Raw genomic sequence first — 23,849 nt, 5'->3', positions numbered from 1 at the left:
TGTTCTTATCTAAATTACAAAGCGAAAGTAACACGTCAAGACAGGTGCTAAAGTGTAATAAAAAGCACTTACTATATCTGATGTAATATCAGCTTTGTATATTATTAACTTATGTATGTAAATGTTTATTTTACAACATTTTGATATCTATGAAACAAATTTTAACACTGCAGCAAAATTATCAGACTGATTAATTTTGATTTTAAGTAGTGACATCATCATCAATAGAGCTTATATTTTGTCCTTGTTTTGAAACAATGTTCTTAAAAAAAAAGCTTGTTTAGTTCATTCATTCGTTGTTTTTCTGTTCCACTTTAGGTTAAAGTTTTTGGTTCAAGTTTTTAGTCAAGGTAGTTTTTTATGAAGTTGAAGTCCAAATAACTATATATGATATGATTTTAATGCCAAATTATAGTTTTGACCACAATTTCACGGTCCACTGAACATAGAACATGATAGTGTGAGTGGAGCATCCATGTACTATGGACACATTCTTGTGTCATGATGCTATTAAAGAAATACATTTAAATATTTCTTTTTTGTTTTGCAGCTTTTAGTCAAAGGTGTAAATGAAAGTCTAGTCTCATCAAGAGTGTTTCCTGCCTTAGTTACACTTGGTAACGACCCAGAAATGTAAGTTTTTCTGGTCTTGTACAAATAAAAATTATATACCTTATGATGAAAATTTAAAGATTTTCCACATTCTTAATTTATCAGCACTTATGCCGGATGTGGGGTGGTGTTAAAGGAGGTACTCAGGTGGACTGTACATTACATGTTATTTGATTTAGTCTTTGCTATTATGAAGTACTGGCACCTTCAGTTAGTATTCATCAAATTTTTCAGACATTAAAAAAGTTGAGACATTTGTTTTTATGACAAAAATAAAAAGGCATTTTTTATTCTTATTTATGTTTGAAAAAAAAGGGTTTCTGCATCACAAATTATCAGTCAATTAATTCAAACAAGGTTTTATAATAATTTGAATAGAAAATTAAGTGAATATAAATGCGTAAGATTAATAATTTTAAATGTTAATTTCAGATTAGTAAGGACATCAACTATTCCAGCACTTGGTGCAATAATAGAAAATGTTACTGTCAGAGAGGTGAGTGTATATGTGTATATGTGTTTGAAACTTTCTCTAGAAAGAAAGGCAGTGCATGCTTCTATAGCTTCAAAATATTGTATAGTGAGTTAATATTAGTAGTAGATAATTTGTCAATTTGAACCAAGAATGAATGTTTATGAGTGGCAGGTTCATATCATGATGTCTTTGTCTCTTTTTATACCCCCACATTCAAAAGGTGGGGTATACTGTTTTACCTTTGTCTGTCCGTAGTCTGTCCATCCATCCATGTGTGCATCCGTCCCATGAATATTTTTCGTTGCATCTTTCTCAGGAACTACATCATAACGATTTCTGAAATTTGTTTTTCCGGGTTCATATAAGTCAACTGAGCCATGTGATGTGTTTTCAGATTCATCACTCAACAACTTTCTGGGTGTGTAGGGTATCATTAGTGATTAGTCGAATGCAGTTTCACTTATCCCTTATGTTATGTCAATTATAAATCAATGTCATGTCCTACCTAGATTATAATATACACAGTTGCTGTTCTTTCACAAGGTTCTATATGTGAAATAAATTGGTCTTTTGAAGAAAAAAATCAAATACCTATATACACTGCTCTGTCTGTGCATCTATCAAAAACATAAGGCTTCAAGATGATGATTCAAGTTTATTTTGATCAATACAAAGGAGTAGGCCCCCAGTAAGACCCCTTTTTGGCCCAAAAAAATAGCAGTTTTACAAAGTTGTTAAAATGTTAACTTTTAGCTATTTACTGGAAAGTAGAATACTTTTGTTAAATAAATATGGGCTGTTTTATGACAATACAATACACATGAATTAGAAACTAGCATCATTAAGTCAATGGTCTTTTAAGAAAATAAGAGGGGTAGGGGGTGGGGGCATGTCCATGTCCCTCAAACTAGGCAAAGTTTATGTGGGACATGTCAATAAAGTCTGCATTAACTGTGCATGTAGCTCAATCTTGAAATTCACTTATCATATGGGCTACGGCTGTTGTCTACTCTATGGTCAGTTTGTTGTCTCTTTGACACATTCCCCATTTCCTTTCTCAATTTCATTCCTTTAAAAAGAAAGGCTTTCATACTTAGTTTTTGTTTTCTTATGCAGGTACAAATCAATTAATTACAAGAAATAACTAATATTAATTGTGGGGTGGGCTTAAGTTAAAATTATTTTTCTTTATTTGTAAAGAGGACTGTAGATGCAACCAATATAAGTTATAAATATTGCAGTGACATGGAAAGACTAAAAGGTCAAATTTTCAAAGTAAATGCCAAATAAGGTTTAAATGTTTATTTTCATGGAAGGATTAAAATTTGTTCCCAGATTGGAATTTTGGCTAGGTCAACTAATTGGTATTGTTTGCAAAATTTTGTAAATTGAAGTTTTGGTAGAATTTGTTGGAAGGATCTTTTATTCAATTTATAAATGATATTACGTAAATAATGTGAATGTCAAATTGGTACAAATGCAAATTATGCAAATGCAGAAAACAGAGATAAACCAGATTTAATATTATTTTAATTTTATTTTAATTTTATTATTAAGACCTGTTTACCAAATCCATAATACGTCCAATTTAATTCATGCTTTCATCAGTTTTACTTTAACTACCTTATCCACCATTTTACTTTGTTTACTATAACAAGATGATTATAGCCCTCTGTTAACATGCTAGTTTATAATTACTTGTCAGAAATGTTTTATTGTTTTAATGTTAAATGATTTACCAGGTTTGATGGATGCTGATTGATTTGTCTTCTCTGATTAATTATTATACGACCGCAAATTTTGAAAAAATTTTCGTCGTATATTGCTATCACATTGGCGTCTGCGTCGTCGTCGTCGTCGTCGTCGTCGTCGTCCGGCGTCCGAATACTTTTAGTTTTCGCACTCTAACTTTAGTAAAAGTGAATAGAAATCTATGAAATTTTAACACAAGGTTTATGACCATAAAAGGAAGGTTGGTATTGATTTTGGGAGTTTTGGTCCCAACATTTTAGGAATAAGGGGCCAAAAAGGGCCCAAATAAGCATTTTCTTGGTTTTCGCACCATAACTTTAGTTTAAGTTAATAGAAATCTATGAAATTTTGACACAAGGTTTATGACCACAAAAGAAAGATTGGGATTGATTTTGGGAGTTTTGGTTTCAATAGTTTAGGAATAAGGGGCCAATAAAGGGCCCAAATAAGCATTTTTCTTGGTTTTTGCACAATAACCTTAGGTTAAGTAAATGGAAATCTATGAAATTTAAATACAATGTTTATGACCACAAAAGGAAGGTTGGTATTTATTTTGGGAGTTTAGGACCCAACATATTAGGAATTAGGGGCCAAAAAGGGACCCAAATAAGCATTTTTCTTGGTTTTCGCACTATAATGTTAGTATAAGTAAATACAAATCTATGAAATTTAAACACAAGGCTTATGACCATAAAAGGAAGGTTGGTATTGATTTTGGGAGTTTTGGTCCCAACAGTTTAGGAAAAAGGGGCCCAAAGGGTCCAAAATTAAACTTTGTTTGATTTCATCAAAATTGAATAATTGGGGTTCTTTGATATGCCGAATCTAACTGTATATGTAGATTCTCAACTTTTGGTCCCGTTTTCAAATTGGTCTACATTAAGGTCCAAAGGGTCCAAAATTAAACTTAGTTTGATTTTGACAAAAAATGAATCGGTTGGGTTCTTTGATATGTTGAATCTAAAAATGTACTTAGATTCTTGATTATTGAAGTTTTTTTGGTCCAGTTTTCAAATTGGTCTACATTAAGGTCCAAAGGGTCCAAAATTAAACTTTGTTTGATTTCATCAAAAATTGAATCCTTGGGGTTCTTTGATATGCCAAATCTAACTGTGTATGTAGATTCTTCATTTTTGGTCCTGTTTTCAAATTTCAAATTCTACATTAAAGTCCAAAGGGTCCAAAATTAAACTAAGTTTGATTTTAACAAAAATTGAATTCTTGGGCCTCTTTGATATGCTGAATCTAAACATGTACTTAGATTTTTGATTATGGGCCCAGTTTTCAAGTTGGTCCAAATCAGGATCTAAAATTATTATATTAAGTATTGTGCAATAGCAAGTCTTTTCAATTGCACAGTATTGTGCAATGGCAAGAAATATCTAATTGCACAATATTGTGAAATAGCAAATTTTTTTTTAATTAGAGTTATCTTTCTTTGTCCAGAATAGTAAGCAAGAAATATCCTATTTGTGCAATAGCAAGAATTTTTTTTAATTGGAGTTATCTTTCTTTGTCCAGAATCAACTTAAATCTTTGTTATATACAATATACAATGTATATACACTTTTTACTACCAACTGATAAATTTAAATAATCTTTACCATTCAGTGATAACAAGCAGTTTTTTTACATCTTAATATTTTATGATGTATTTAAATGAGTAGTTATTGTTGCAAACTCCATTAGAAATTTGAATTGATATCAGTTTTGAAAAAGGGAAACGGGGATGTGAAAAAAAAGGGGGGGGGGTAAATTTTTCTCATTTCAGATTTCATAAATAAAAAGAAAATTTCTTCAAACATTTTTTTGAGAGGATTAATATTCAACAGCATAGTGATTTGCTAAAAGGCAAAAAAAACCTTTTAAGTTCTTTAGACCACATTCATTCTGTGTCAGAAACCTATGCTGTGTCAACTATTTAATTTTAGATTTAAAAAGTTTGAAGGAGAAATCTTTAATTGATTTGTAAAATCTTGGCATTTGTTTTGTGTAAAAAAAAAACATGTAATGTCAAAAATTTGATCACAATCCAAATTCAGAGCTGTATCATGCTTGAATGTTTTGTCCATACTTGCCCCAACTGTTCAGGGTTCGACCTCTGCGGTCGTATAAAGCTGCGCCCTGCGGAGCACCTGGTCTAACCTGACTTCATGTTGTGAAGCATTACAAAATTCTGTGTTGTTTTACTGCTGTACTTTGTTATCATATATAAGCTTTAAAAAATCCATTTAGGATGACTGGTGCACTTTGTAATCTTACATGAACTTTTTGTATGATTGCTCAAAAAACATTATATTGCAAAGTTACTGTTCTACTATGTAAACAGAGATCATTAATCTGAAGAAATAGAAAAATGTTAATTAACATAACATCCTAAGGTGGCAGGGTTGGTGTTACTATTCACAAAACAGATGTAAAATACTGTGTATCAAAACACATCTTATAATGCCAAGATAATCAGCTTAGCTAGTCTTCAATACAACTACAGGTAGAAACAGTTTTAGAGCTATTTTCCTAATGCTTGCAGAGTAAAACTTTGGTTGGCTTACTTGCTTTTAGCTCACCTGGCCCGAAGGGCCAAGTGAGCTTTTCCCATCACTCTGCATCTGGCGTCCGGCGTCCGGCGTTAACTTTTACAAAAATCTTCTCCTCTGAAACTACTGGGCCAAATTTAACCAAACTTGGTCACAATCATCATTGGGGTATCTAGTTTAAAAAATGTGTCCGGTGACCCGGTCAACCAACCAAAATGGCCGCCATGGCTAAAAATAGAACACAGGGGTAAAATGTGGTTTTTGGCTTATAACTCAAAAACCAAAGCATTTAGAGAAAATCTAACATGAGGTTAAATTGTTCATCAGGTCAAGATCTATCTGCCCTGAAATTTTCATATGAATCGAACAACCCGTTGTTGGGTTGCTGCCCCGGAATTGGTAATTTTATGGAAATTTTACTGTTTTTGTTCATTATCTTGAATATTATTATAGATAGAGATAAACTGTAAACAGCAATAATGTTCACCAAAGTAAGATTTACAAATAAGTCAACATGACTGAAATGGTCAGTTGACCCCTTTAGGAGTTATTGCCCTTTATAGTCAATTTTTAACCATTTTTCGTAAATCTTAGTAATCTTTTACAAAAATCTTCTCCTCTGAAACTACTGGGCAAAATTAAACCAAACTTGGCCACAATCATCATTGGGGTATCTAGTTTGAAAAATGTGTCTGGTGACCCGGTCAACCAACCGAGATGGCCACCATGGCTAAAAATAGAACATAGGGGTAAAATGTGGTTTTTGGCTTATAACTCAAAAACCAAAGCATTTAGAGCAAATCTAACATGGGGTAAAATTGTTAAACAGGTGAAGATCTATCTGCCCTAATATTTTCAGATGAATTGGACAACCCGTTGTTGGGTTGCTGCCCCTGAATTAGTTATTTTAAGGAAATTTTGCTGTTTTTGGTTATTATCTTGAATATTATTATAGATAGAGATAAACAGTAAACAGCAATAATGTTCAGCAAAGTAAGATTTACAAATAAGTCACATGTAGTAAAATGCAGTTTTTGGCTTATAACTCAAAACCAAAAGCATTTAGAGCAAATCTGACTAGGTAAAATTGTTTATCAGTTCAAGATCTATCTGCCCTGAAATTTTCAGATGAATCGGACAACCCGTTGTTGGGTTGCTGGCCCTGAATAAGTAATTTTAAGGAAATTTTGCTCTTTTTGGTTATTGTCTGAATATTATTATAGATAGAGATAAACTATAAACAGCAATAATGTTCACCAAAGTAAGATTTACAAATAAGTCAACATGACTGAAATGATCAGTTGACCCTTTTAGGAGTTATTGCCCTTTATAGTCAATTTTTAACCATTTTTCGTAAATCTTAGTAATATTTTACAAAAATCTTCTCCTCTGAAACTACTGGCCCAAATTAATCCAAACTTGGCCACAATCATCTTTTGTGTTAGTAGTTTGAAAAATGTGTCGGTGACCCGGCCATCAAACCAAGATGGCTGCCATGGCTAAAAATAGAACATGTAGTAAAATGCAGTTTTTGGCTTATAACTCAAAACCCAAAGCATTTAGAGCAAATCTGACTGAGGTAAAATTGTTTATCAGTTCAAGATCTATCTGCCCTGAAATTTTCAGATGAATCGGACAACCCGTTGTTGGGTTGCTGGCCCTGAATAAGTAATTTTAAGGAAATTTTGCTCTTTTTGGTTATTATCTTGAATATTATTATAGATAGAGATAAACTATAAACAGCAATAATGTTCACCAAAGTAAGATTTACAAATAAGTCAACATGACTGAAATGGTCAGTTGACCCCTTTAGGAGTTATTGCCCTTTATAGTCAATTTTTAACCATTTTTCGTAAATCTTAGTAATCTTTTACAAAAATCTTCTCCTCTGAAACTACTTGGCCAAATAAATCCAAACTTGGCCACAATCATCTTTTGGGTTAGTAGTTTAAAAATGTGTCCGGTGACCCGGCCATCCAACCAAGATGGCCGCCATGGCTAAAAATAGAACATGGGGTAAAATGCAGTTTTAGGCTTATAACTCAAAACCCAAAGCATTTAGAGCAAATCTGACATGGGATAAAATTGTTTATCAGGTCAACATTTATCTGCTCTGAAATTTTTAGATGAATCGGACAACCCGTTGTTGGGTTGCTGACCCTGAATTGTTAGTTTTAAGGAAATTTTGCTGTTTTTGGTCATTATCTTGAATATTATTATTGATAGAGATAAACTGTAAACAACAATAATGTTCAGCAAAGTAAGATTTACAAATAAGTCAACATGACCGAAATGGTCAATTGACCCCCTTAGGAGTTATTGTTCTTTATAGTCAATTTTTAACAATTTTCATAAAATTTGTAAATTTTTACTAACATTTTCCATTGAAACTAATGGGCCAAGTTCATTATAGATAGAGATAATTTTAAGCAGCAAGAATGTTCAGTAAAGTAAGATGTACAAACACATCACCATCACCAAAACACAATTTTGTCATGAATCCATCTGCTTCCTTTAATATTCACATAGACCAAGGTGAGCGGCACAGGCTCTTTAGAGCCTCTAGTTTTGTATTACATTGTTCAAGCATTGTAATTTAAATTGACATCTGCAAACAGTATAGATAGGCATTGTTAAACCTTTATATAATATATTTACTGACTTTTATGTTCCTTCACCTTATTTCAACCTAACATTCAATAATAATCAATAAAGCTCAAACAAAGGTCAAACAGAACTGATGTCAAAACCTATTAGGAAGTAAAAACATTGTTGTGTCCACAGAGAGAAAGTTGATTATGGTCAATTATTGTGAATATTTTATATTATTGGCAACTGAAGGAGATTGTTACTGATCAGTTCACCATTTACATCTGATTTTATAGGGAATTAATTAGTACTCAGAACAATATTCCTACAGTATATTTAAATTTTAAGCAGCTTTTTAAGTAGGTTTTAATAGCATGGTCAAATGACTTGACAACAGAATGAAAACGAATTCTAAAATATATATCTGTTAATAGTGCTGATCCTTTCCATACAAGTGAGAGGTTTAGCTAGCTATAAAACCAGGTTTAATCCACCTCTGGTATTAAAACATCAATCACTCACTCCTATTTAATGTAATACAGAATTTAGCCATTTTAGGTTCATACCATCATATGTCCTTTTTCAGATGTTAGACAGAGCTTATATGCAATTTTTAACCTTCATGGATGACTCTGCATACCGGGACGAACATAAGGTTCACCTAGAACTAATCCATACCCTAGCAAGAGTGGGACCTAACACAGAACCAAAGTTTAGGGAAGAATGTAAGTAGAACATGTACATAAACCTAGAATTGATCCATACTTAAGTAATAATTGCACTAAACATATTGTTCTGAATCAGCTGATAAATTGACAGTTGGTAGGATTTGTTAAAATGATAGGAATCAAATCAAAACTGATATGTGTGATGTACTGGAAAACGCAGAAAAATTTGTCTGTCCCTTTCACATCACATGGCAAATAAATCTTATCATATTCTCTCAATATATGTCTTCTTTTGAAGATTGTGTCACTACGTTTAATGAAAATATGACATGGTATATTAAGTCTGTTTGTTATTTGCTTTATATAAAAAGTCAAATAGACTGAAATGAATCAATTTTGTCTCTTTTGGGATAGCAGTTGTTATGTAATTAGAATTATTAAATAAAAACTGTCAATATAAAGTAGTGGATAAATTTTTGTTATTAAATTGCATATATTTGTATTGACTGTTATATGTCTGTTAGTAATTAAATGATTTGTTGTCAGTCTGATGAATAAAACAGAAAGCAGACTCCTGTATGTCCTTATGGGACGTCACTCACACTGCAGCAGATTCGTGTATGTCCTAAGGGGACATCAAAGTAACTACAGAATTCACTTATCTTTAAGATGGTTGAAAACATTTATTTGTTAAGATAAGAAAACAAATTGTGATCTTACTTGATTGGAAGGTTGATTAATATTTAATTGATAGAAAATCAAGGAATATATATGGAATAGACCACAGTTATCTTAAATCTTTAGAAGACATGGTTTTCACAAGTAATTCCTTCCTTATGTATAGATGGCAAGGTTGCAAGGTTGCCTGCCAGGTTTTATGGGGAACCATTTTAATGATTAATGTATGATATTTGGTATGTGCCATTTCCATGGAGATTACTTTGCCCTGACCCCTCGAGCATGGTCTTCTGTAATTGAGTTTAGATGTTATTATTTGTGATAAGGTCAGTTTAAGGAGAACCACTTATGGTAATTGATAATATTTGCATTTTTTACTACCAAAATACCACGCAGGCAAACATATGTCTGTGTCAGCAGTTTATTAACACTGCTTGAATCAACCCAGCCTTTAAGGCATGCTTGCAACCATGCTGTAACTGATAATAAAACTAAATAATAGACATATCAAAATATGGTATAATTTGATATATTTTCCATTTGAACCAATTAGAGTACATTTTGTCAGATTTATATCAGAGCAATGGGAATGTGTATATGTGTTAAGTGATTCCAGTAGTTGGAGATGGATCTTATCAGCTTCATTTGGTTTTGAAAATTGGGACAGAAATTTAGTTGAACATAAATTTTTCTTGTGCTTAGATTCAAATATTGAGGCCAACAACCCTGTTGTATCTGTACTGTTATAAGTGTCAACATTTTACTTCTGTGTAATGTATATACTGAAATCCCTGATGGTTTATACTGTTCTTATAACGCTGTCATAAGCATTAATCAATAACTTCAGTTCTCTGGATTTATTGGTATTTAATTAGATAAGTATATGCATTAGTTTAATCCTCATTGGGACAATAGAACTATTATCAAACATTTAGTTTTCTCTAGAAACTCCTTGGTTTTCTATTATTACATTTGCTGTCAGATCATTTACAGTCAAGCTGTTTAAACACTCACACGGAAAACCAATTTAAATCCGTATATAGTTAATTTTAGTGCACATTCATGCTTGTTTTATTTTTTTGTAGCCAAATTTATGTGTGAAAATGCAGAAAATTTAATAAGTGTACATTGCAAAACGAAGTAGTTGACTTCAATTATTTTTGTGGTTTTAACTTTAGTGGATATTTGACTCTGTCATGTCTGTGGTGTTGTTAAAGTCACATACAAGCTGACAGACAATACTAGTATTCGTTGAACATTTAGACAATTACCCAAGAAATCAATCAAAATTTGTATCAAATGAATTGCAATGAATCCACTCACTCAGTATACATCATTTTAAATTGTTTATTCTCCAATTTTTGTGCTATTTTCACATTTCTCGATCGGTGTGAGAAAAATATTTCTCCTCACTAGTGAAAAATCTGTTCTCTGCAAATGATTAGTCGAAATTTGATTATGTCGTCTAAATGTTTTGTTCTCTTCTGAATTTTCCTATTGTGACGTGATGAAAAAAGGCGACAATGCCTGATGACGTGGCATATAAAGAACACAAGTTTCTGAAAATCTTTGTAAAAGAAGGATAAAAATCATTAGAGAAACAGATTCCGACACTATAACTCGTGTTATACGATATTTCTCCACTCTCGACAGTTAAATTTTATTATTTAAAGAGCTTGGCAAGCCTCCGTTTTTAAATAATAAAATTTAACTGTCTCGAATGGAGAAATATCGTAATACACTTGTTGCAGTGTAGGAGTCTATATTTCTCCCAAGAGCTAGCTGTGTATAATTTAGCATTTGCAGACCATGTTGTTAATTTAAATTAACAGACTCTTAGTAACTGTCATTTATTTATGAGCATTTTCTACTGGTACAGATACTGACCATGATAGAATAATAATATATCATTAGTAGCATTGTATCCCTTATAGTTCTTCTCTGTTCAGAGTAACTCTTGAACAGATTTAAACTTCATATATGATATTGACCCATCAGTTGTTCAAACATGTTCAGAATATCACCTACACAGAATTAGAAACTTCAGTAGTTTGTCTCTGTTCAGATTCATACCAAACAGAATTATGCATTTTACATATTTTCCACCATTTGTTCATCTCTATATTGTACTTGATCCGAGACTTGATCTTGACAGAACTAACTTGTCTGTTCTACTGTTAATTCATTGCATTGCTTTTTCCTATATCAGAATTAACAGCCAAAAATTTGGCCCATCCAATGCCCCTTTTCTGCACCATTTCTCAAACATCAATTCCAGAATTTAACAATTATATGATAGAAATTAATACATATTTGTATATTTTGCTGTCATCTTGTTATCCAAACATAGATAAGGTCTTTTCATTCATTCATTGCCTGTAAGATGTTTAACCTAGTTCAGGATGGATCCTTGATATTTATGCAAATAGTTTATCCATATACAGAACTTGATCTGGACAGAATTACGTACTTTTACATTGTCTGTAAGGTGTTGATCCTCATATAGAATTGATCCTTGATAGATATTAAGCATCAAACAGTTTATCCATATACAGAACTTGATCTGAACAGAATTATACACTTGTACATTGTCTGTAAGGTGTTGATCCTTGTACAGAACCGGTCCTTGATATATATTAATCATCAAACAGTTTATCCATATACAGAACTTGATCTGGACAGAATTACGCACTTTTACATTGTCTGTAAGGTGTTGATCCTCGTATAGAATTGATCCTTGATAGATATCAAGCATCAAACAGTTTATCTATACACAGAACTTGATTTGGACAGAATTATACATTTGTACATTTAATTTTTGGCAAGAGGTCCCCATTGGACTGTTTGTCTACTGCCATTAGAGATCCAGCTGTTGGAGACAAGTTCTCTGGGGTAATATAAGATTTATATCGACTCTGTCCACAAGAATCCCATCGACAAAGACATTTCATAATATTACATAATCCTTTTTTTATGTCTTGTCGAAGCTGCTTGCACATTACAATAAATATCAATGGTTTGAAGCTAATGAAAAAATAAGTCAGTGTGACATTAAACATGCCTATGTATTGTATTTCCCATATAAGGCCGATTGTCGTTCGACTTTGTATGAAACGTATAGTTTGTTCTGTACAGTGACATGCCTTTAAGATGGCAAACCATACTAACATGATAACAGTTGGTTTTCTTAACTGAATCAATGTATTTATGTCAACTATGTACTTTTTTAGGTCAAATTTAATGTCTTTTGATATCATTGTTACTAAAGTCATACAGATGAAAACAGTTACCATTATGAAGGGAATAATGTTATCCAATAAAAATTCCAAAAGTGGAACAATTAAAGTGATCTCGTCAGAAAGTTGTGGCTGGTAGTTATTATGGCACATTCGACGGTCAACATCTGGATTTGTCTCTGGAAGGGATAATCCTATAGTCCAGAAATAATGAAGATTCAAACAAACGACTAAAACTGTGATTAAAAGTACTATTGACCTTGCTCGTTCAACTGTACACATTTTATACATACGTTGTGGATACACAATGGTTATCATTGTTTCTACGGATATAGCCACTATGACCCAAGAGTTGAAGTACAAAAGGACAGTAGTGACAAAATTATACACTTTACACACGGCATTAGACAAGATGTTGATCTCCAATGTTAGATTCTTGTCTGTTAACGACAGGAACCACAAGTTTCCACAGTAAATATACAATTCTATTAATCCAAACAACATTGATAGAACTAGATAGAAACAAACAGACCATGCAGTCCTACAATACTGTGAAAGGCCATACACACATGAAAGATTTCCAATTGTTCCAACAAGTAGAAACACAACATATAAATACCGACTGAGTCCACTCTCTATGTTCTTAAACTCATCTTGTTTTTTAAAGTACTGTTCCCAATAATCAGCATACATTTGGTCATCGTTCATCGGCAATGGATAATCATATGACAAAGTAGTGTTCCACATCTTCTATGTTAATGTCACTAAATCAGAATGTTCATTTTCCTGCATTGATCTTTATTTTCCTGCAATAGAGAAAATGTTATTTAGCAATAAATTTCATTTTGATGGTTAACTAATGTGTGAGCAAAGGACTTTCTTAAATATATGAAAGTTCAAACCTTATATAGTTTATAAAAAAAATATGCACTCAAAATTATGTCCAGCTCAAACTGTTTTTAGATTTCCTTAACTATGACACAGAACTATTTTACCTGTGTAGGAATTTCTTCTTGTGACAACATAAAACTGATTTATACATTTATAACCTTTGTGGTTACCATGATTCTCACCATAAAACTTTAAAACTTTTTGGAACCAATGAATTGCTTCATGAACATTTTTTTTTAGAATTAAAAAGTTTCATATGCACTATACCATTCCTCAAGATGGATTTTTGCAATGATACAATGCTATTTGTCCAGTTTCAGGGTAGCATGTTATTTTTACATCCACCTGTTATCCTTTTAGATATCTTTGCTTATTTTAAAAGGGAGTTAACTCTATTTTTTAAATAAAATCGTGATGTGACAGAAAATATTTGAATGGATTAAAAGTACACTGTATGGGGAGAAAAGGCTTTTGAGTTTTGTTGTTTTTCCTTATACTAGGTACTCAAAAATGTGATGAGTTGAAACTTCTGAAAGAGATAACAACTATATTGATAAATGATATAAGTAATGTGTCTTGCTTAGAAAGAGAATACTTTAGATAACTCATCCACATTTGTTGTCTATTAACCAAGTTCCTGGTAGGTCATTATAAATCTTTTCACATTTTTGGCTTCAAAACACTAATCAAATAATCAACACAGGAATCTAGAAAATCTGTAGAAACAATTAGTTCTAATTAACCCTGGTGGGTAAATATTCTTTCATAACTGGAAGTGCCAACACAATTTCAGTTTGTCTGTAGGTGTCAATATGCAGTTAATATGTTATGGGGACGCTTTTCATAAAAAAAACCAGAAAATAAAAAAAAATCCCTACCTACCTACCCTAACCTTTTTTTAGATGGAACTGGAACCACACATACTTTTTTATTTGGCCTAATTATCTAAAAGTTACATGCAGTATTTAAACTTTCAGAGAAACAGTCAATTAAAAAGTTAAATGAAATAGATCTGCTTAAACAGGTCCCCCCCTTTAAACCTAAATGTAATCTAAGCTTTTGAAATGATTTTACTCTGATTCTAAAAGTATAAATGCTACATATAAAATGCATTTTTGTACCTGTGATATGAAGGAGATGTTGTCAATGATTTTATTTTTAGACTTCTCAGAAAACTGTATATGTTTCTTATTTTACCTTTCCCAATGGACAAGAACCAGACAGTCAATTCAATAATGTTTGAAAACTGTTTTATGGAGATGGACCTAACTGAGCACTCCACCTTCTCTAAAGACTTTTACAACCTTGAGTGCCATAGAATCAATAAGATAAAGAATTCAGTTTTGATAAATACCAGTTAATTGTTATTTTCTACAGTTATCTAATGTGAATAAGGATCTGTTCTGTCGAGCAGATACATAAAGTTATGTTTATATCACAGATAACACAGCTGGAAGCAGATCAGAGTAGAAATAGCAGCTTAAATCAGCTTCAACAATTAGACATAGAAAAATAAACATCAGAAAAGATTTAAATTGTGTTAAATAATTTGTCATTGCCTGCATTATGGGTTTGAACTGCAAATGAGGTTTTCCTGTCTGCTATTACATAATCTATTACATAATTAATTGGAAGTAAATATCAGATTGAAATTACTTTCTTTAACATTTAATTTGAATTCAAATAGGAAAACCAATAAGAAAGCTTTATAGATTTGGTATAGATACAAACTAAAAAACAGCAGCTCTATAGATGTTTTAACAAATTTCTGCTAATATTACTACACATTATGATAGATTGTGTCTAAGAAACAATCTGATAAATGTTACCACTAAACAATTAATATCCAGACAAACATATTTTAGAACAAGAATAAGAAAATGAAGTCTCTTGTAAACAGTGAAAAGTTAAAACTTAGTATACAGGAAAAAGTCAGAACACATCTGTTAAACAGTTAAAAGTCAGAACACATCTATTGAACAGTGAAAAGTCAGAACACATCTATATATTGAACAGTGAAAAGTCAGAACACATCTATATATTGAACAGTGAAAAGTCAGAACACATCTGTTGAACAGTGAAAAGTCAGAACACATCTATATATTGAACAGTGAAAAGTCAGAACACATCTGTTGAACAGTGAAAAGTCAGAACACAGCTGTTGAACAGTGAAAGTCAGAACAATCTGTTGAACAGTGTAAGCTTAAGCCATTAGCCAGAACACATCTATTGAACAGTGAAAAGAAAGAACAAAATGCTAAACAGTGCCAGGGCATTACACACACACATCTGTTGAACAGCAAACTTCTGAACACATCTACTAAACATAGAATACTTAAAACACATCTATTAAACAATGGAAAGTCAAAATAACCCTTGGGTTGTATGAAAGTTTACATTGAAAGAAAAAAATAATAAATGTTAGGATTATAAGGATTTAACACTTTCATTTTAGAGGTTACTGATGTGTTGTATGTTATCTGGGCTACTGAACCACAAACTTTCAAACTTTCATTAAGTTTGTGAGTTAATCAGTCAGAAGAAAATGATAAAATCACAAAATTATCACAAAAATTGGAATACATCCAATACTATTTTGATCCTGTATCACAGTTTTAGTATGTGAAAGGTTATTCTATGATGTTATTATATGTTTTATCAGTTTTTGATGTTAAGTACAATGTAATAGGATTGATGATTTCTATAGATCAACTTTCATTTTAGACTTTATCTGTAGGGTATTAATCTTCTTCATTAGGATTGATGAGTTCCATAGATCTACTTTCATTTTAGACTTTATCTGTAGGGTATTAATCTTCCTCATTAGGATTGATGAGTTCCACAGATCTACTTTCATTTTAGACTTTATCTGTAGCGTATTAATCTTCCTCATTGACTAAAGTGTTCATCATAGTTAAAATCATACCATGCTTAAATTGTTGTCAAATTAATTACTTTACAATGTTTCGCTTCTTAATCTTTATTCTTCTGGAGATGATATTAATGTCATTGAGTGTCGTAATGCAATAGATTTCAGCTGATTTTTGCTCATGGTTGAATGTGATTTGTCTATAAAAGGATTACTACAGGAAATTTTCACGGTTTTTATACAGATTGACAGTAATAAAATCTCTAAGATAATTACTTAATGCATTTGAAGATTGAGTTTATCATAATATTTGTTTCATGCTTTAAAATATGTTTAAAAGTCACATTACTCACATAAATAATCATAAAATTTATAAATGTATATCAAATAAAGTCAAAGATAGAGAGCACATTTTTTTATTATTTTATTATGTTAATTATGAATTTTCTTTCTGCAATAAGCAGAAACTGATATGGGCCAGGTTAGCTAAAACAATCTTTTGGGGTCTGTTATCCTCATAAAGATTTTCAAAGATCTTTTCCTCTGAAATTACTGAACCAATTTGAACCATCATCATCAGTGGTTAATGATGATTATGGTAGCTAGTTTAAAGTTTGTGTTTTTATGCCATTAGATATGTAGAAAACACTGGCACTTCAGACTTTAAAGGGGGGGCCTTTAAATAACTAGTGAAAATTTGAGTGAAGATATTTGATTGAATCACAACTTTCATTAGCAAAGGTTTTCCAAAACAGTCATTTCTGTCAGTCAAGACCTGAAAGGCCAATGATCGAAATGGAATCTTGGATTTAGGTCATGAAAAAAATGAGTTATTAGGTTATTAGGTTTATAATTTGGATACTTAACAAAAATTATTATCTCAATATAAATTGACCAATTAAAAATATGATAGTTTTATATTTCCCCAGAATATAATTGCAAAATAACAATTATCAAACTAATTATCAAAATAATGCTCCAATTAACAGTGGAGTAATTTATATATTGGACAATTTTCCCAAGGGTAATTTGCTACTTAACTAGTTTCATATGTTTAGAGAGGTATTTGTTGTTATTTTATGGTACAAAATTGTTGTGTCCTGAATTATTACAGTACGTTTTTATGCCTCACCTAGGTGTATTAGGTTTTCAGTCTGTGTGTCAGTTCATCTGTCTGTCTGTCCTTCTTCAGGTTAAAGTTTTTGGTCAAGGTAGTTTTTGATGAAGTAAAAAATCAAAAATCAAAAATGAATGTGTGAGTGGGACATCAGTGTACTATGGACACATTCTTGTTTATTTGTTGATTCTTATTTTTATTTTGAGAAAAATGGTATTACTTGTCAGTTTTTAATTTTCTATGTTGTTTTTTGTATTCTGTTGTATACAATTGCCATGGTGATGTCAGTTTATTTTCGACTTACAAACAATGTATGAGTTAGAATGTCCCTTTTGGTATCTTTTGCCTCTTTTGTTACTTCAATAGATTTATGTTACCTGGTACAACATTTAATGCTTTGTTTACTCAAACTGGAATGGTGAGATTAGTTACTCTAAGCATCATTGTCAACAACATTATATAATGTAAATAATATTGTATTTTTTGTAGATGAAAAGAAGATTTTATCAAGCTGAGATATAATCTGTAATTAATATGACAACTTATTTGCTTTACGTTAATTGCTCATATTTTCAAATCTGTTAATATATTGATTTTCTATTAAATTGTCAAGGGGAATTACTCCATCTATGAATTAAACGTAACATGATATTGTCCATCACAGCTATGATTTATGGGTCTGTGTACTCCGTCTGAGATAATTAGTCCATCTCAGGCTACAGAAAAAATACAATGTAGCCTTCTGGCCAGGGAATATTTATGATTATTTCTATGAGAATTTTTGATTGAATTTTGTTAATCAATTTTGTGAAGAAATTATTTCACAACACTAACTTTACTTCTTTTTTTTTGAATAAGTGAAAATTATACTTAGTCAAATTTCTAATTAAAAGGTCTTTTAGACCATAATCACCACATAATTTTTAATTGTTGTTCAAAAATTTTCATTATGTATAAATTAAAATGGAATGGCAACCCAACAACACATAAAACATTTACAAGATATTTAAAGGTCAAAATGTCATCTTATAATTGTCATATCTATAAAATATGTTATGTTCTAAATCGGAGTATATAATCCTGATAGCATAAGAGTCATTGAAGAATTAACCATGTCCTAGAAAAGTTTTTCGACTCTATAAATCAGAATAATAGATAATAAAAAAAATACTGGTACAAGTAGAAAAATACTCAATAATACTGTATTTAATTTATGATTATACTTGGTACTCGTTATTTGCTGCAATCCTATTCTTAAAATTGTTGTCAGATATACTTTAGAGTAGATTAAGAACCCAAAGCTTCAGATCATAACATTACAAGTAGACAAGTAGTTCTGCAGATACTGTTTGTGAACAGGAATATACCTTGATCACCTCAGAGTACTTGATTGAATGATGCTGGCTTAATGTAGAAAAGATGTAATTCCTAAACTAGGTTACTTTTAATTTACTTCTGGAAAATAAAATAAATCAACCTGTGAACTGCTTTTCATGCATTTTTGCTATAGAATAGGTTTCATTTCTGACTTTAAGTTAGAAATACTACCGATAGGTCACCATTCTTGACTTGTGAAGGACTGAATCTTTTAAAATATAACTATCTTTTATAAAAAATTAGGTTACTGACATACATTTCATGCTTCATTGACTTTACACTTATTGCTCATATAGGGTATTCCTTAAATCTCAAGGTCACATTTAAAATTGACCTAGGTCACCACTCACAAGGTAATTTTGAAGCATATTTGAAAGGTTAATGTTATACATTATTTGTCCGGCTAGCAGGACGAATAGTACCAGGACTATTTGTCCGGCCAATACAATGTGCATGTCACTATTTGTGTGTACATGTAATATTATCTTCAGCAGCACCAGGGGGTAGCAAATGGTTGTAATCTTTATTGTTAGGGCCTAACCTTGTTATTGGTAATTGAAATTTTTTGTTTTTTTCTTACTAGTATAAAGTCTTATGTGGATAACGAATATTTAGAGGAAAATCATATACTATATACTGTATATCCCATATTTTTTATATAAGAAGAGAGAAGAATTTACTTGTAAGACAAACTTGGATAGTGTTTGACTCGTGCATTTTAAGTTAACGTAAAGGATTTTGTCAAGCTGAAAAAGGTAAAATTATTATGTTTTCGCTGTTAAAGAGAACTATAGATCCCTTGACATAAAGTTATTCATAATCCCCCCCCAAAAAAAAATTACGTGAGGGGGTCGGAGCTAAAGTCCTCTTTTCTGTTTTGCTCCTGATCCCATCTTTGTTGTCCCGTATATTTTATTACCCCAATTTTAATAATCCTATATCCAACATCCCCACTTCAAGTTTGTAACCTCCACACACCCCTTATATACCATTTCAAGGGCTACTTGCAAGATTCATTTTCGGAATATAACTAAGCTAAATTTTATTCAGTTAGACATGCAATTGTAAAGGCCTTTCTCAACTACTCTGGCTTTGAACATCTTTTCCACCATTTACACAGCTGTAGTGAGTCGAATAATTTTATAAAACTATAGTTCTCCGCTCAATTGTCTTTTATTTCCCATTTTCCTTGTGATTTCAATTTTTTTAGTCCCTTTCATAAAATTATATCATTCTTTGAAGTTCATACTATCCGGCGTGTTCCATTGTCAAATTCCGAAAACTGCAAAATATATCCCAAATATTGATATCGCTGTTTTCATTGAAAATCAGTGATCGGATTACACGCGCTCCCTTGGTGCTACTGCAGATAATATAACACGCACTTCCGAATTCACATTATATGACATGCGCATTGCAATGGCCAGACAAATAGCCCTGGCACTAATCGTCCGGCTTGCTGGACAAATAGCCACTCCGTATATGTAAACCTGTGTTAAAGGTAACAGGTCCTTTTTTAAATGAGAAGTTTGGTCATAAGGTAGCTGTCCAAAACCCCATGGTCTCAGATGGGATTTGATCCTGTTGGAGCCATTCATGTAGTTTAATGTTTAACATCAGTGATGAGATGTGTATAACCTTTAATGAGACAGCAACCTGTGTGTGTCTGAATCTCTCAACAACAGGAATTTTATCAATCTTGATAACTTATGATCAGCTCTTCATGACCTGAAGTCTAGACAAGTTGTGATCAAAGACCAACAAGTATACATTAAAATGAATTAAGGTCTGGAAAACAGAAGATGGGGGAATCCCTCAAAGACCATCAAGTATCCATATAGACAAATTGAGGTCTGGAAAACTGGAGATAGGGAATTACAATTACCAATATACTATACTTCAAGGTGTCCCTATATGACGTATACTGGTAAATTTTAGGGAAATTCTCAACATACAACTTAATGTGAATCTGATGGCTTCCAACAAAAAAAATAGACGTTTGTCACCAAGAATTATTTGGCTTTAACAGCTAATTTAATTCTACGTTTAAGCTTGTATATCCTTGATATTTGTACAGAAACAGAGTGTTGTAGACTTAAATCCCATCCAATCTAGTAATAATGTCTCACAGATCTAGATTTATTGACACTATATACGGTGATGTTAGGTTTTTAGTGCCAATTTAGGAAACATTGTAACCTTTCTACTCGTAACTGTAAAATGCTATAATCAAATATAGGATTTTTTTCCTGCCAAAAATCTCTTTGCAACGAAATTTATAACTCATCCATTTTACATCTATCTATATGTAGCTCTATACACCGAAAAAAATCTTGAATCCATTTGACATCTTTCAACTTTTATAGCACTGACTGTAACTACTAGCTAAGTATGCAAAACAGGATATAATTATATAAAGCAATCTTCAGCCATGATCTTCTGGCTATATAATTGAAGCACAATGAACGTCATTTATTCATCAATGTTGCTTGATCAGGTCAAAAATGGATGTAGTTAAAGATTTATTTAAATTAGCCTGCTATTTTGATACATTTCTATAGCAATTCTATCTACAGTTTTATGGTGTTCACTTTTTGTCATTTATTTTCTATTTTCAAATGACAAATACGTCTTTGCAATAAAAATCTTCATTAATTTAAACACAAATCTAATTTTGTTTTTTGAACTACTTTAGAGAATATTACTTGAAGCATCAGCCTTATATATATTGATATATCAGTATCTGTTGCTGCTACTAAAGCAATCAAATGTATGATTTATACATTTCCAGAAAAAATATTATGAAATAAAGATAACTTCAAATAAAATCAAGTGAGAGGACAGTTGCCAATTCTCTGGAGTAGCAACTCTTAAATACTTTTATTTTTATTTAACATATAATAGCCTGTATCACTCTATATCAATATTTTAGGTGTATTATATGAATTTATCATATACTTAGCATTAATATGATAGCTTTTGCATATGTGTAATGAGCGGAAGTACACAAGCCATAATTTCCCACCCGGGCTGATAACCCATATCAGGTGCATCTCGTGCACAAAACCCATAATAGTGCCTCTCGTGCAAGTTAGTTCCTGTGTTTCCGGTATCGGTTGTTTACTTTTCCATTGTGACGTCAGATGTTTTTTATGACGACGTCAAAATTTACGGGAACTTTTGTGGGGATAGTTTAATACTTGCTAACAAATGCCATTGACAATTATGAATCATTTTATAGTACAACAAACATGGAGTAGTAAGGATTGTAAAACTCTTCCAAATTTTCAATGTCTCTATAGGAAATATGTTACCATAAATATATAAGGAGTTAATGATGCTGTTGTTGGACAACTATAGTATATTTGATTCATAATTTTAATTTTCTTTATAAAATGTTTGACTGTTTTAGTTATTGCATTAGTTTATTTGCCTTACATAAAACTATTGTCGGAAGTATATGATAAAGCGATTAATACATGGCCTTTTCCATATCAGCCTGGGTATCATCCCTCGACCCATATCAGCACCTCGACTCCGTCTCGGGCTGATATGGGAGTCTCGGGATGATACCCAGGCTGATATGGAAAAGGCCATGTATTAATCTCTATGTCATGTGATATCCTAACTATGTTGTAAAGAGTATATTACTTATATGTGTATGCCCCCCTGGGTACTTAATTTGGGAAAAAAAAAAAAATATCTTTATATTTTATCTTATATTGTATTTTAATAGCTTCTTCTATTGATTTTTCTAAAAGAAAAATTGAAAATTAAAGAGTTAAGTGCTAAGCAACACCACTTTGTCTTTCAAATCTTAACATTTTTGTCTTTCAAATCTAAACATTTTGCCTTCCACATCTGAACGTTTTGCCTTCCAAATCTAAATATTTTGCCTTCCAAATCTTAACATTTTGTCTTCCAAATCTAAACATTTTTGTCTTCCAGATTTAATCATTTTGTCTTCCATATCTAAACATTTTGTCTTCCAAACTAAACATTTTATCTTCCAAATCTAGATATTGGTGTGATCTTAGCTAATGGATAATAATTTGCAATGTTTGAATATTTGATATACAAATCTGCCAGTGTTATTATTATTTTGCCATTTTGTTTAGGTAGAGTTGCATAGTATTTGATATAATACACATTAACAAATGCCAGTATCCTCTACAGCTTACTTTTCATTTCCATAATTATCTAAGTAATTTGTTTTCTTTCATAAAAAAAAAACCTTTCAATATTGACACGAAAAAACTTTTAAGCAAATGCCCCTCAACTTACAAAATTTGGAAAACATATATCCACTGTTGAAATTTTATTTTTGAATGCTTTAATTTTCATATCTTAAAGATGTTTAATAAAATATTGAATAACAGCAACTTTTTTAAATTTAAAAATGGAAAATATGGACAGAATTATTTTTTAATTTACAAATGTCTGTTATATTCTTAATAAAACAGTAAAACAAAATAATTATAAGTATAAGTAGACTAACCTGTCTAGAATCAATATTCCAATGATACAGATTATACTGTTTCTCTCCAATATTCCACTGATACAGAAGATGTATGATCATCACAGAGGATGTACGATCATCAAACTGATTCTCTCCAATAGTCACTTCATATTTTATCTCACTGTTTATAGTTACAGTATAGTTACAGTATTCAGATTATTGATACGCTTATTGTTTGTCTAATCAAAAAGGTTTCACAGTAATTAATAATCTGTTAAGCAAAATTTACTTTTGAATAAACATTGAATTTAAAAGTACTTGCCTTTGTTTTCTTTATGAATTTTTTAGGCAAATTTTCGTGAAAGATCATACAAACATATTTGCAAAGGATTGGAATACTCAAGATTTTATTTGGGGGGGATGTAAGTTTTTGCAAATTGTGGTGTTCATGTCTGTAGCAAATTAATTTCTTTTGTGTTGTACACTTAAGTTTATAGTTCACCTAAAAATTGCAAATTTCCTAATTAATATCTGTAATAAACATGGTTTCTTCCCTTATTTTATGTAAGATTTCATACACATTTTAGAC

At 31.4% G+C, this 23,849-nt stretch overlaps 2 protein-coding genes across 4 annotated transcripts in view; one reads left to right on the top strand and one right to left on the bottom strand.

Annotated features, from left to right (window-relative positions):
* The window catches only part of LOC139524891 (RAB11-binding protein RELCH homolog), a 64,102-nt gene that overhangs the window by 21,755 nt on the left and 18,498 nt on the right, over positions 1–23,849 (top strand). For all 3 annotated transcript variants that reach the window (XR_011664875.1, XR_011664876.1, XM_071320045.1), the window contains exons 22-24: positions 551–633; positions 1,045–1,108; positions 8,552–8,690. Coding sequence is in view for 1 of the 3 variants with exons in the window: in XM_071320045.1 (XP_071176146.1) it covers positions 551–633; positions 1,045–1,108; positions 8,552–8,690 (286 nt within the window). In the remaining 2 variants the exon portion in view is untranslated. The remainder of the gene's footprint in view (positions 1–550; positions 634–1,044; positions 1,109–8,551; positions 8,691–23,849) is intronic.
* Positions 11,961–23,428, bottom strand: LOC139524899 (growth hormone secretagogue receptor type 1-like). Its single transcript, XM_071320060.1, has 2 exons — positions 23,300–23,428; positions 11,961–13,353 (listed from the first exon to the last, which is right to left on the bottom strand). The coding sequence occupies exon 2, from the start codon at positions 13,292–13,294 to the stop codon at positions 12,107–12,109; it is 1,188 nt and encodes a 395-aa protein (XP_071176161.1). The 5' UTR covers positions 13,295–13,353; positions 23,300–23,428; the 3' UTR covers positions 11,961–12,106.

The sequence above is a fragment of the Mytilus edulis genome, chromosome 5 (assembly GCF_963676685.1).
Source record: "Mytilus edulis chromosome 5, xbMytEdul2.2, whole genome shotgun sequence".
In the NCBI taxonomy this organism is placed as follows: Eukaryota; Metazoa; Mollusca; class Bivalvia; order Mytilida; family Mytilidae; genus Mytilus; species Mytilus edulis.
The sequence above is the reverse complement of the archived record's forward strand: the minus strand, read 5'-3'. Positions and strand labels throughout refer to the sequence as shown.

Bases quoted from the DNA above. Each gene is read 5' to 3' on its own strand.
- LOC139524899 (XM_071320060.1), bottom strand. From the start codon at position 13,294: ATGTGGAACACTACTTTGTCATATGATTATCCATTGCCGATGAACGAT.